Here is a 14,133-nt window from a genome sequence, read left to right as displayed (position 1 = left end):
AATTCTTAATTAATTATTGACCAATATTAATTAAACAAATATGATTTCTCCTTTAATATATTATTCTTATAACATATTAATAAATCATAATAACCTCTCTCTCTATTTATTTCTCCAATCAAGTTGCTTTGGTGAAGGCAACCCAAAAGGACCATGCACCATCGGGTCAAGTACATACCAAAATAGTTATGGACTTAGACACTAATCCAACAGTCTCCCACTTGGATAAGTCTAACAACTATTCTGCGTATGACTTTAGATCCTGATCTGCAATCGTAGCTTTCCAAAGCCGCTGTCAACTCTGATCATATCAGATACGTGTGTCCTTAGATAAGAGATCATATATTCCTCCATTCTAGATATCATATGAGATATGATTTCAAATCATTCTCTTTGTACTACTTCTCGATTTCTGATTTATGACGACAAACTAATTGAACAAATCAAATTAGCCCTAGCCCGGCCGAGCATTTACGTTTGTCATCACTAAACCATCGAGGGGCCCAAAGATATCGCTTTTATCCTACTTTGGATAAAAGGAACGGATAAACTTTGATACAATGCTTGCTTGCACTTACTCACCGAATCACACACAACAATATGTTTTATAACACCAAGTTACTGGTGCGTTTACATATTATCAATGTGCAACCGATTTGCAAGATACAACTCACACATCTCGGTTTCAAGAATATAAGATGTTATCGTCTCACCAATCACTCGTGATACAATTCATGGAGTGATCCAAGTGAGCGTGGGTTTAATCCAATGCTCAAATCATATTCGTAAGCACTCATGAACGTTGCAGCAAACATTTGCTTATGTCTAATACTTTTCTAGACAATCCACACACCAATTCACGACAGTCTTCATTCATATCTACTTCCAACATATGAACGACTGTGGCCCGTTTGAATAATTCGATTATTCTTAATAAACTCAATTATTCCGGAAGTCAAAACATGCAAAGTGAAACACAAGAATAATACTAATCCCATATGGCCTTAACCCTTTGAGCATAAATAAAACACTTTTAATTTATCACCATATTGATTACTCATTATTTGTCGTTTCGGTTAATCAACTTCTTACTTGAATTACAACACTTGTCCTATGCTCCTAGCATGCACACAATGTTTACTTATGGTTTTTACTTTATGAAATAGATCAAATTGAACACATTTCCAATCTTTCTCATTTCACAACTCCAAATCCTTTTTCCATAAGTTAAAGAATATCAAATTCTTGCTACTTATAGAATATGCTAGATTCTAACATTCTATGCAACTTATCCTTTCGTAATGTCACTGCACCAAAGTCACAAAGACTATTGCCAATGATATTACAAAGTCCTCTATCAGGGATTGTTACAAGACAATTCCATAGACGTGATGTCTCTCACTCAAAGTACATTCTTTGAACATCCTTTTGCATAGAAGTTTCTAATCTAGTCATAGATTTCTCAATATTCAATTCCCAATATGGACACACTTCCATATGTTCCATATTACAACTCATTCTTAATAGAATCTTATCTATTCGTAATGATGTCGATATGGTCCATCCAATATGGAAACATTTCCATATTTTCCAATACTATACTTCCAACTACTCACAAGCGACCAATCCTCGTCGAACTTTGGATTGTCCTTTGATAGTTGTTTAATTATTTTAGTCAAAACCGATTCTAGTCCCTTTTCCCTCTAAATGCGCTAGACATTTGGAAAATTTTAGAATGGTCAAACATTAAAGCATTTGCAATCGATCCTATACCCAAAGCGTATGGGACACGACGCATAATGTTTTATTTGCTATGTTCTCAAAATTCGAATTGTGAAGAGGAATGCCGTAATCATAATCGAAATTTTAAGAACACACTATGTACCCTTGACTAAGTTTATTAACATTTCTCAACCTAATCGTTTAGATTTGAAATGAAGCATAATATTCTCTCCCTTAATTATAGCAAAACAACCTTTCAACTCTTACAACTTTGCAAAGTATGACTCTTGTTTTCTATAATTAATATTGCCAACTTTGCAATACGTGCCTTAATAATCATACAATCATAACATTTATGCTCCCACTATCATGATGATTAAAACATAACACTTATGCTCCCACTAGCTTCGACATGTATTCATAAACATCTTAACTTTCAGAAAACAATACTTATTGAATTTCTTAAGTTCATGTTTCTAATACTTAGTGCTTTGATAATCCTTTATCAATGCTTCTTGAACTTATACACCTTTGCCTTCGATAGTTCATATGTGTGTCTAAACAATTAAGACTAATTGCCAAACCTCACAATTCAAATTATGGAAAGGGATGCCGTAACCATGATTGAATTTGAGAATGCAATTTTACAATCACTATCTTCTTAAAATCTCTCTTAGTGAAAGTATTTCTTCACAATCATTTTCATGAAGGAGGAAATCTTATGACACTTAGATTTGAGCGGTGTATGTGTTCCTATCCATGTGAATTTGTTGAAACCAAAGTTTACGACAAATTCAAACTCATATGGACCGAACTTTCTTAATCTTGATTTCTTGCCTTATGGTAGCACGGCTGCCCACCATGTCTTCCAAGTAGTCAAACAGCTCACCTTTTCCTATCAATGTACCTTTCATCGATTAAGGTGCTTTGCCATTTATGCGTTCAAAATGAGAACTCATAGAACTCTCATGCATAATTAACTCGATTGGATTAGCACAGAACCAAAATAATGTCATCACGATAGGTTGTAAACCTCAACTCGTGTGCTAGTGATGATCGATAAGGTTTATTTGATTTGTTCTTGAAACCTTTCAAGACCATTAAGACTCCCACTGACTCCTTGACATATAAAATTCTCTTGTCAAAACATTTCTTGACAAACAAATATTCGAGAGTTAGTGTAGCTTTTATCACAACTCTTCATAAATTGGTCCTAGTTGGTCTTTGTCTTATCTAAGACATCACAACTTACCACATTTAATGAATCTTTTAAACCTTCTTAATACTTTTCACTCATTGTCACAATCTCAACTCTAAGACTTGTTTTGGAACGAAGTATGATTGACTTCTTGATTTGACCATTTCTTCAATCTTTGATTTCTCTTCTTGGACATACAATTGTACCAAGACTCACATAGAGGATCAATTGAGACATGGTTATTAATAATTAAGACTTATCATAAAGCATAAAAGGTACTCTCCCTTCTTCTTAGAATGGAGAAACTTTTATCTTTCTGCCTACTTGATTCTTCTTATTCGTTCTGCTATTGATTTAAACATTTTCAATCAATTCAGAATTACACTTAATCTTATAAGCATAATCATATTTACTAAACCTTTAGTAAATCATGACGAATGTCTTTGTTACTCTTATGGTGGACTTGATCAACACGCAACTTTGTGTATTCGATCTCCAAGTCCTTCACTTGACACTTTGTCAATGAATTAGTCTAATTTCCAAATATGAAATTTCTCATTCATCGTGCATCCACGTTGCATGATTCCAAGTTTCTGTCCAATTGAAACTTGGGCGATGAGAAACTCTCCCTATTTGGTAAATTCTCGACTTTCCATAAATAACATAATAAGAACCAAATCCATTATTGCTAATAATAGAAACATTTTAACATCAATTTTTTTCATACACGCCATTGTAAGGATAAATAAATAAAATTTAAAATCAAAATTTATTTTATTGCGGAAAAATTTTGTCCTTACAATGCAACTCATTGAAAAACTTATGCTAATACATCTTTCTTAGCAATCTAATTCTAACTCTAAGTAGTAGCTCAAGAATCTAATCTTCGAGAAATGCGATCGAAATCCATTCCTTTACGGTTAGATTTTGCTCACTTCTTCCCTTAAGCTCCCTTTCTTTTCTTCAATCCTACAAAACATCAATTGTAATCTTATTACATTATGTATTAAGAATTTAGAATAGAAGCTTAAAAGAGTTAGTAAATGGATTTTACCTATATTAGAGCCATACGTTTCGACTCTCCCATCTCTTAGATCTCTTAGGTAAATGGGGCAGCTTCGTCTCCAATGCCCCTTCTCTTGGCAATAAAAGCAAATCGACTCTTTTGGAACAGGACATGGAACTACTTCAGACATCGCCTTTCTCTTATGATCAAACTTTTCGATCATAGCATGTCTTTCGTTGCCATTGTCTATATCCATAGAGGTCTCGAAGGCAGATTCACCAATCAACTTTGCTTTTCTATTGCGCCAAATCATTGCAGATTCAGCAGCAATAAGCATATAGGTGAGATCTATTAGGGTCACGTCGTAGTTCATCATATAGTACTTTTTTACGAACTCACTATATGAGTTGGGAAGTGACTGAAGAACCCAATCAACAACCATTTCCTCACAGACAATGGATCCCAACATTCTTAACTTATCAATGTGTGACTTCATCCCTAGGACGTGTGCACACACTGACTTTCCTTCTTTATGTTTACTTGCCAAAAGGGCTTCAGTGATCTTGAACTTTTCAAGCCTTTGAACTTGTGGGTTAGGGAGAATAATTGGAGGAGGAGGAGGAGGAAGTGAAGCATGATCTCTTGTTCCTCGATCGAATCGTGGAATATCATCTTCATGTGGAATGCTTGTTCCACGGGATTTGAGAAGACCATAGTTGTCAAACTTTGACATCTACAAAACGGGAGAAAACGAATTCAAGTTAGTTGATAGATAAAGTCCTTAGTAAATCACCCAAATGAAATACTAAGGCTAGGACCCAACACAATATTCTACAACTCGGGAGAGGGATGCCGTAACCCTAATTGCAGAACATTTGAAGGTAAGTGAATGACGATTCACTAATTTTCCACCATCAAAACGAAAAAGAAAAATTTTAGTTTTAAATCTATGAAAACTCCTAGATTCTTTGAGATACATTGAACTTTCAATGGCATGTTTATATCTCGATATGCCCCTCTTGTTTGTGACTGGGATGCCGAGGATCACAAAGCGGGTGTGAATAACCATGCAAACTTACATGGTGTCCTCACATGTTACAGTCACCTATTCGATGTGCCGGTAAACCACACACGCTCCACCGAACTATGACAAACATTGAGTCACCATTTGCTACCTTTGCTTAGAACCATTTAGTGTGCCGGTAAACCACACACGCTCCAGTAACGTCTTCGCAAGGGCACAAAGTGTAATTTCATGGAATTGCATCAATTCACTTTTGCCTAAGTAACTAAGATTGGGAATTTTATGAAAACATTTAGTTACTTTTATACTTCATTATACTTATAATGGAAGGTTTCGTCCTATCCTACCCGTTCGGCTAACGACCCTCCACTAGTCAAGAGTGCGGTGGGTAAGAGTGGATACCCATTCAATCGCCATTTTATAGGCAATTTCCTTAAACACCCCTTATAGACCAGCTTCGTGAATGAGGCCTACTAACGGTAAGACTGACTTTTACTCATACATATATATAATGTTAGACTTTTAATGTTATATATATAGTATAGGGTGTATTTTACCCTTTTAAAATATTAGGTGGTTCAATTTAACAATTATACTTTTAATTCAATTAAATTGTAAACCTAAACTTTTATGGATTTATTAAACCTCTTTTAATTATACACCTTAATTAATTAATAAACCATAAGGGTGTGATTTGAACTTTTTCAAAACTATACTAGAGTTTTAGAATTTAACATTCCTAATTAAACTTTTAATCAACTTTTAAATTCCAAAACTTGAGCGCAAGTTTTGAAACCTTTTTTCAAAACATTAGGGTTTCAACTATTTAAATTTCAAAACAACAAAACTTTTGGGTTCAAATTTAAACTATAAAACCTAAAGGGCACAATATGAAACTTTTCATAACAACAAGGATCAAATAACAAATAATCTAAATTAACATTTAGTCACATAATTATCCATATTTGATTTATTTAATGATTTCTTGCAAAACAATTTATCGATTTACTCAAAATAATTAATCAATTATCTTATAAGGAAACAATTATCTTATTAATTGATAAATATCTTCAATTAGATCAAAATTATAGTCAAATATATCATATAATCGGATTAATATTGATCTAACATGATAAGGTAACAATCCATAAGCAAAAATAGCAAGAAAACCCGAGAAACCCTCCATCTGACGAGTTGACTCGTCGAGTCAGGCTTGGACTCGTCGAGTCAGCATGGACTCGGCGAGTCCAGCCTCCAGAAACTCAAAAAATGAATTTTCCAGTTATACAATGCATCAATACATATAAAACCAAGCTAGGCTCTGATACCACTGATGGGTTTTGGTCATAAGACATCCTATGTGCTCATACAAACCCTAATGCTTGGATCTAGGTTTCTCTATCGTACATGCTTTGAATCCAAGACTATAAACCCTAATTCTAGCATATGGAAATCAATATTAACATATAATTAGGTTTAAGATATTACCTTGATGGTTATGTAGCAATAACAATCCTAAATCTCCTTGAATTGACTTTGGAAGGCTTAGAGTCACAAGTGTCACTCCTCTAATGGCTTACAAACACCATAAGCAAGTGGAGAAGGTATAAAGAGAGAGGAGGGAGGTTAGAATTCGTCCTTAGATGCTCTAGGGATCAAGTACACGAATTCCAAGGCCTTAGGGGTCTTTATATAGGGTTGGGATTAGGTTTTCAGTCCTTATCCTTATCTAGTTGCTTGTCCACCAAGCAACCATAAGATAACTCTTAGAAACCCTTATCCTAGTCAAATTCTAAGTGATTATCACCTCAAATTCGTTCACCATATATATAAGATAATCCTTACCTTATTTTGTAACTATCACATAATTACAATTCAGCCCCTCTAGTTTAATTAATTACACTTGATCACAAAATTAATTCTTAATTAATTATTGACCAATATTAATTAAACAAATATGATTTCTCCTTTAATATATTATTCTTATAACATATTAATAAATCATAATAACCTCTCTCTCTATTTATTTCTCCAATCAAGTTGCTTTGGTGAAGGCAACCCAAAAGGACCATGCACCATCGGGTCAAGTACATACCAAAATAGTTATGGACTTAGACACTAATCCAACAATATCTTGTCTACCATTACCTCAGCAAACATGAAAAGCTTCTGTCTCCACTGCTTCTTGAACAACACAACTCCAATAACACCCCAAAACCCTGTTACAAAACCACTCATTATGTCCCCATAAAACAACCATATCTTCATCCACTCATCAGTTGCTTTATGTTTCTTCTTGCTTCTTGTTGTTGTTGGATCTTGATGATTTGAGCAAGTGTTTAGCAATGGAGGCCCACATAGATGTTTGTTCCCAGCATATATTGAAGGATCATTAAGCGTTTGCAGTTGATTTCCTGTTGGAATTTGACCCGACAAGTTGTTGTATGACAAATTCAAATGGCTCAAAAAGTGCAAAGCTGCCATGCTTGAAGAGAAAATAACTCTGTCATCTTTCTAATGTTGTGTGGAATCTCCCCACTGAGATGATTATTAGACAAATTGAGACCCACTAACTTAGAAAGTGCAGTTAGCTCGACCGGTATTTCTCCCACAAGCTTATTGCTTGAAAGATCCATGTTATAAACCATACCCCAAATTGTTGTATATTCAAGATCAACACCTTTCATGCCCTGAATCACATTCTTATCATAATCGGAAGCGGAATGATACAAAGGTATTGAGTGACTCTCAACCATGCCATTTAACTTTCCTACACAACGGGCGATGGTCCCTGTTAAGTTGTTGTATGCAAGATCCAAAATTTGAAGAGTTGAAATTTTGCACAGAGATCGAGGAATTCTACCGGTGAAGTTGTTTTTGTGTAACCTCAAAACTACCAAATCTATAAGTTTTTCTCCAATCCATTTTGGTATATTTCCAGAGAACTTATTATCACCCACATCTAAGACTTGCAAACGTTGTAGATTCGCCAATTCTCGTGGAAGTTCACCAATAAAGTTATTGTCATTCAAACTTAACCAAAATAATGATGAATTAAGATCTATTGAACTTGGAATGACACCGGAGAGCCGATTTGAGCTTAATATCATGTTAGTCAAATCCTTCAGATTCCCCAAACAGTTGGGAATTTTCCCACTGAACATATTTTTGGAATCAAGTCCTACTAAATATGTTCTTCTGCACAATGACCTTGGAATTGACCCATTGAAAAGGTTATATTCCAGAAGTAACGCAGGCTCAGGAGAATATGTATACACTTTATCATTTCCACCATTGGGAAGGTTTTTCAAGGTCCGCTGAATTTGTTGTGAGAGAGATCTAAGGCAGGAATGATGGGCATCCTCCGCAACCATGCGGGCAGAGGTCCTGAAAGTGTAGCATTTGACAACACTAAGATTTGAAGTTTCCGTTGATTACGAAGCCACTGTGGGAATCCATTATTGATATTGCAAGAGCCGAAATTAAGAGATTTTAATTGGAATGGAGGTATCCACCCGTGTGAAACATGGAATGTCAACTTACTGTTAGAAGAAGTATCCAAGTCCTTCAACATCGAAAGGTTTGCAAAATAGGCTTCAGTAACTACTCCTTCTAAAGAATTGTTGGAGAGAACAAGAGAACGGAGTTTGGAAAGTTTCCCTATTGAAAGTGGAATAGACCCATTTAACAAATTAGAACTTAGATTCAAATCTGTTAAAGTTGCTAATTTTCCAAGGGACTTTGGAATTGAACCAGTCAATTGGTTAGAAGAAAGGTCAAGTTTGGTAAGGTTACCAGGGAACTCTGGAACAGGACCAGTCAAGTGATTTTGAGATAGATCTAGCACTTCTAAAAATCTTAATCTACTCAGAGATTCAGGGATTGAACCAACCAGTCTGTTGTACGATAGATCAAGAACTCTTAAATTCGCCAAAGAATCCTGGGAGCATTCTGATGCGTTTTTTGGTGAGTCAATCATTTCCATACCAAACTCATTATTTGTCACTCTCAATTGTGTCAGGTGGCACCGTCTCCAGATTCCAACATGCTCAATCTGCTTAAACTTGTTATAAGAAAGATGAAGCTCTAGAAGCTTAGGCATAATAGGAAGGGATGAATTCAGCATGGTATCTGAAAGGTCAAGGACTCTTAGGGAACTCATGTTTGTCAGAAAGGACAGAAATACGCCTCCAAGTGGATTAAATCCAAGATCGAGGTGTTGGATGTTATCAAGTTTACTGAAATTAAGACGAGGGGAAGATAGATGCGTCCTATCAAGCCCACAATCAAACAAATGCAGCTCTGATAGAGAAGGGATCATGCTTAGTAGGTCTGGAAAGTTCCATGCCAAACTAAGATTAAATCCAGAAAGATCGAGGAATGTGAGGGAGGTCATGTTTTGAAAAAAGGTGGGGAGTGGACCTTCGAAAGAATTAAAGCCAAGATCGAGGTGTTTGATGTTGGGAAGTATTCTACTCAAATTTAGAAAAGCACCAAGTTCAACATTGGAAAGTCGACAATTCGACAAACTTAACTCTTTCAACAAGGGAGTCATGTGAAGCAAAGTTTGATCCCAGTTTTGTGCTCCACTAAGATCCACTGAACTCAAGTCGAGAAGCTCGAGTGACGGAAGGCGAGAAATCCATGCCATTTCATCTGCCTTTAAAAAGTTTGAACCGAGATTAAGAACCTTTAAATTAGAAAGATTTCCAATTTGAGGAGGAATAATACCTTCAAAACTAGCATCAAATAGATTGAGGTAGGTCAGCTGTTTCAAGGATCCAATGAACTCAGGTATCTGACTTCCTAGAAAAAAACCATTCCCACTCAAGTCGAGGTATTTGAGATGCCTCAACTCTGCCAAAGAAGAGCTCACCTTATTACGAGTAAAGAAGTCGTAGTAGGAATCTGCATTAGGTTTAAGGCGTTGAACATTTCCAGTGACACCATCACACTGGATTCCTTCCCACATGCAACACTCATTTCCAACCCATGATGACAACATTTCAAAAGGATCTTGGATACTGTGTTTGAAGTTGAGAAGAGCAAATCGCTTGTGCTCAAAGCAGATGACACTAACATTTCCAATCCCCAAACAAGTATATGTGGTTGCAAACAAAAAAACACATACGAAAATGAGATAGAGCCCCAAACCCCTCCGATTTTCCATTATGAATGTTAACTCAATTTTAGTTTAGAAGAAAGTTTAAACTGAAAGATGAGTTGTGATGATGTAAGAATGGATTATTATGATCAAGTAACGAGTACATTTATAAAGACATAAATGAAGAATAACTTGTTGCAATATTGGAAGACTGAGTCAATGGAGAATTTGTATCCACAACTCAATTGAAAATTTGACCGACCAACTCTTTAAAATAAAGGGTAAATTACAGAAATAGTCCCTGTGGTTATATGAAATGTTGGATTAGGTCCCTAAATGATTTTTAGTGTTGATTTCATTCCTAGGTTTTCAATTCATTTTGAATGACAAAACTGCAAAAATGGTCCCTGTGGTATGCATTTTTTTTTGGGTTTTAGTCCAAACCCCGACTTTTTTGGTTTCGTGGTACTTTTGAGCTAGTTTGGTTGCGGATTTGGTCCCTCGGTAAACTGAAATGACTTTAATACCCTTGGGTATTTATTTTCTATTTCTAAAATCATTTTTTTAAAGTTTTAATAATTATTTATTTATTTTAATAATTAAAAAATGAAAGGGCTCTCTCTCTCTCTCTCTCTCATCGTCCTTTTCACAAAACAAGAAATTAAAAATCAAGAAGTATTCACCCCTTTTAACTTCCGATCTTCAAGAAACAATCAAACCAAAAACTAAAAAGATGTCTAGAATCATATCCATCAACAACAAGCATCTGATTTCTTTTTTGAAAATAATCATTCCTAGCATCATAAATCTGATTTCTCCCTTCTTAAACACTCGATTCATACAACATAGATTAACTCATACACTTCAAAATCATGTCATTGGGATGAACCCACCAGGAAAATCGATTCTGCATCAACAATTAAAACCAAATTTCTCAAACTCATAGGGTACAACCAAATCCTTTGACTCAAGTATGTGTGTGTGAGTGAGTTTGATGTGAAGACAATCAGGAAAAGATTCTGATTATCAAGCTTACCGAAACTTTGATCTTGATCTCGGTCTCCCTTACCCCCTTTCTCAGGCAAAGATTCAGATTATCGCCACCATCTTCATAAAAATACCGGAGAAGACGAACCAGATTTTCAGCTCCATCATCGTTATTGCCACCACCACCGGAGAAGAAAAAACCTTAAGCTCGTCACCGCTACCAGATCTGCAAACGAGATACTCGGATCTGAAAACGAGGTCCTCAGATCTGAAAATCATCATCTCCTTGAGCTTGTCTTCGCTAAAAGAGAAGACCTACCAGGCGGCGGCGGCGTTAGGGCTTGCTTTAACAGGAGGAGCTTGTCATCCGAGGAGGAGATCGGAGACCCACGCACTCGATCTGATTTTTTCTTCTTGAAGGTGTTCATCTGAAAATTCTTCATCAGATTTGATTTCGTGTGTGTGGAGAAGAAGGAGATGGTGAAGGTTAACAGAAAAATCAATTTATAGAAAAAGGAAGTCAAGGACACGGTGGTAGTGGCGAACGGTAGTTGAAGTGTGTATGTGTTCTTGAGTGTGTGTTCATGAATATGAATATGTGTTCTTGAGTTTGTATTTTCAGAGAGAGAAAGAGAGAGAGAGAGAGAGAGAGAGAGAGAGACCTTTTTTATTTTTTTAATTGTTAAAATAAATAAATAAATATTAAATTTTAAGAATAATGAAAGAAAAATGAAAAATAAATACCCCAAGGGTATTATAGTCATTTCAATTTTCGAAGGGGCCATTTTCACATACAAACCACTCCAAAAGAACTACGAAACCAAAAAAATCACTGTTTGGACTAAAACCCCAAAAATTTGAATACCACAGGACCATTTTTGCAATTTTGTCATTTTGAATTAAGTCACCTATTATTAACACCATTTAGTTTATAACTAAGTCACCTATTATTAACACCGTTTAGTTTATAAATGTTAAAAGTATGTGAATTTACTTATATAGCCTTACTATTCTTAACTTATTTTTGTATTATTTATAATTTTTTTGGAATTGATAAAAGAAGATCGGCCCAACCTCTGCCTTCCCTCTCCCTCACATCTTCATATCCACCCTATGGAGGCAAATCGATCCCAAGCATTGGACCTGCAAATCAATTCCATATGAAAAGCACAATCCCTTATAAAATATGCAAATTGATACCAATTGCCAAGCCTCAGACCTACATATTAGCCTTTCAAAAACCTACACATTCATGACAACCTTCAAATCGATTCTATAAACCAAATATTAACCCCATTACTCCTCTACCCAACCCACCCCTCACCATCTTCTTCTCCGGGAAACCACCCACAAGACCACAACTTCATCTTCTCCAGGAAATCCATCAATATTCATCTTACACTTACTCTTCATCTTCGTGTTCCACCATTCTTGAACCTAGACTTCGTCTTCCCGTTCCACCATTTTTGAACCCTTCAAATCCATCAATATTCATCTTACATGCAGTCCATAAATCTTCAAAAGGTTCCGACGTCACTCTTTTTGTGTTACTTTCTAATACAAACCATTAACAAAAGACCCATATGCATTTCATGAACAAAAATTCCAAATAAATGAATACCCTTGTTTTTTGTTATGGGTGTGAGAAACCGACGACTAGAGATCTAAAAGGGCTGGTGGGCAGACATGGGTTTGTGAATAATACATCAAGGGTGAAATAGTAATTTAAAAGTATTTAACGGAAGAAAATAAACAATGTTAATGATTGGGACTTGATTCAAAATAAATTAAAACCCTAGGGATCAAATCAGCAATAAAAATCTTTCAAGGACCCAATCCAAAATTATTGTATAACCACAGGTACTATTTCTATAAAATAAAAAGAATAATTTAGAAAAAAAAATTAATAATATGTTAGGGGCAATTTAATCATATAATATTTGTTAGGGAGCATAGCCTAACCAAAACCAAATCAAATCATAACGGCGGTGGGTTACAATTGAAAACACTGTAGTTGATTAAAAAATAGCAGTGACCATTTCTGTAATTTACTCTAAAAAATTGTTCAAGATATTTAACCAAGATGTTCAACGTAGACCTCACATTTGAGACATCAGTCTCTCCAAATCACATGCAACGTTCACTTTGTTTATTTGTCTCATTTTGTTATTTTATGAGATAATAACTTGAAAGGGTAATGAACTTTCGATTTTGTTCACATTTAGTCACTAAACTCTTTTTCGTTTTCTATTTGCCAATGAACTGCTGAAGTTGTTCACATTTTACCATTATGACCGGTTGGTACCGGTCATAAGGGTAAAATATGAATAGTTTCAATGGTTTAGTGACAAATAGATAATAAAAAAAGTTTACTAACTAAATGTGAACAAAATCGAAAGTCTGTTTCCCTCTAAAAAGTTCAATGACTAAATGTGAACAAACTTCTTCTTGTATTATGTTTTAGCAAATGATTTATTTTTGTTAAATTCTAGCAACATTTGTTGATGAAGAAATCTATTAAATAAAAAAAACAAAACCACGAAAAATATATTAAAAAAAACGAAAAACCGAAACTGAAATAAAAAACCAATGGTTTGGTATTTTCCAAAATAAAAAATCAAAATTTCCAATCTGATTTTGGTTTAACAAAAAAAAATGAATCATTCTCACTGATATGAATTATGACCATTGGTTTGGCATGCGGAATTAAAGAACACACAAATAATACGGTGATTTGGGTGTTTAAGAGATGCATTCGATTATGAAAGGTGTTTACAAAAAAAGATCTAGATCTAAATCTACATAATTAACACACACCAACACTCTCAATGTTACATCTCTTAAGCACACCTCTACTTGTAGTAAGAACCCACCTTATAATGACTTGAAAGGGTAACGAACTTTCGACTTTGTTCACATTTAGTCACTAGACTTTTTTTCGTTATATATTTGCCACTAAACTATTGAAACTGTTCACATTTTACCCTTATGACCGGTTGTTGCCGGTCATAAGGGTAAAATGTGAACAGTTTCAATAGTTCAGTGGCAAATAGATAATGAAAAAAAGTTTAGTGACTAAATGTGAACAAAAT

At 35.0% G+C, this 14,133-nt stretch overlaps 1 protein-coding gene across 1 annotated transcript; it reads right to left on the bottom strand.

The window, feature by feature from the left end:
• Positions 1 to 8,257: 8,257 nt before the first annotated feature.
• LOC128127776 (receptor-like protein 43) lies at positions 8,258 to 10,120 on the bottom strand. Its single transcript, XM_052766463.1, has one exon. It carries the CDS (start codon positions 10,118 to 10,120, stop codon positions 8,258 to 8,260), a length of 1,863 nt encoding a protein of 620 aa, XP_052622423.1.
• Between the last annotated feature and the right edge of the window lie 4,013 nt (positions 10,121 to 14,133).

The sequence above is a fragment of the Lactuca sativa genome, chromosome 8, assembly GCF_002870075.4.
Source record: "Lactuca sativa cultivar Salinas chromosome 8, Lsat_Salinas_v11, whole genome shotgun sequence".
Taxonomy (NCBI): Eukaryota; Viridiplantae; Streptophyta; class Magnoliopsida; order Asterales; family Asteraceae; genus Lactuca; species Lactuca sativa.
The sequence above is the reverse complement of the archived record's forward strand: the minus strand, read 5'-3'. Positions and strand labels throughout refer to the sequence as shown.

Coding starts and splice junctions, on each gene's coding strand:
- LOC128127776 (XM_052766463.1), bottom strand. CDS start 10,120: ATGGAAAATCGGAGGGGTTTGGGGCTCTATCTCATTTTCGTATGTGTT.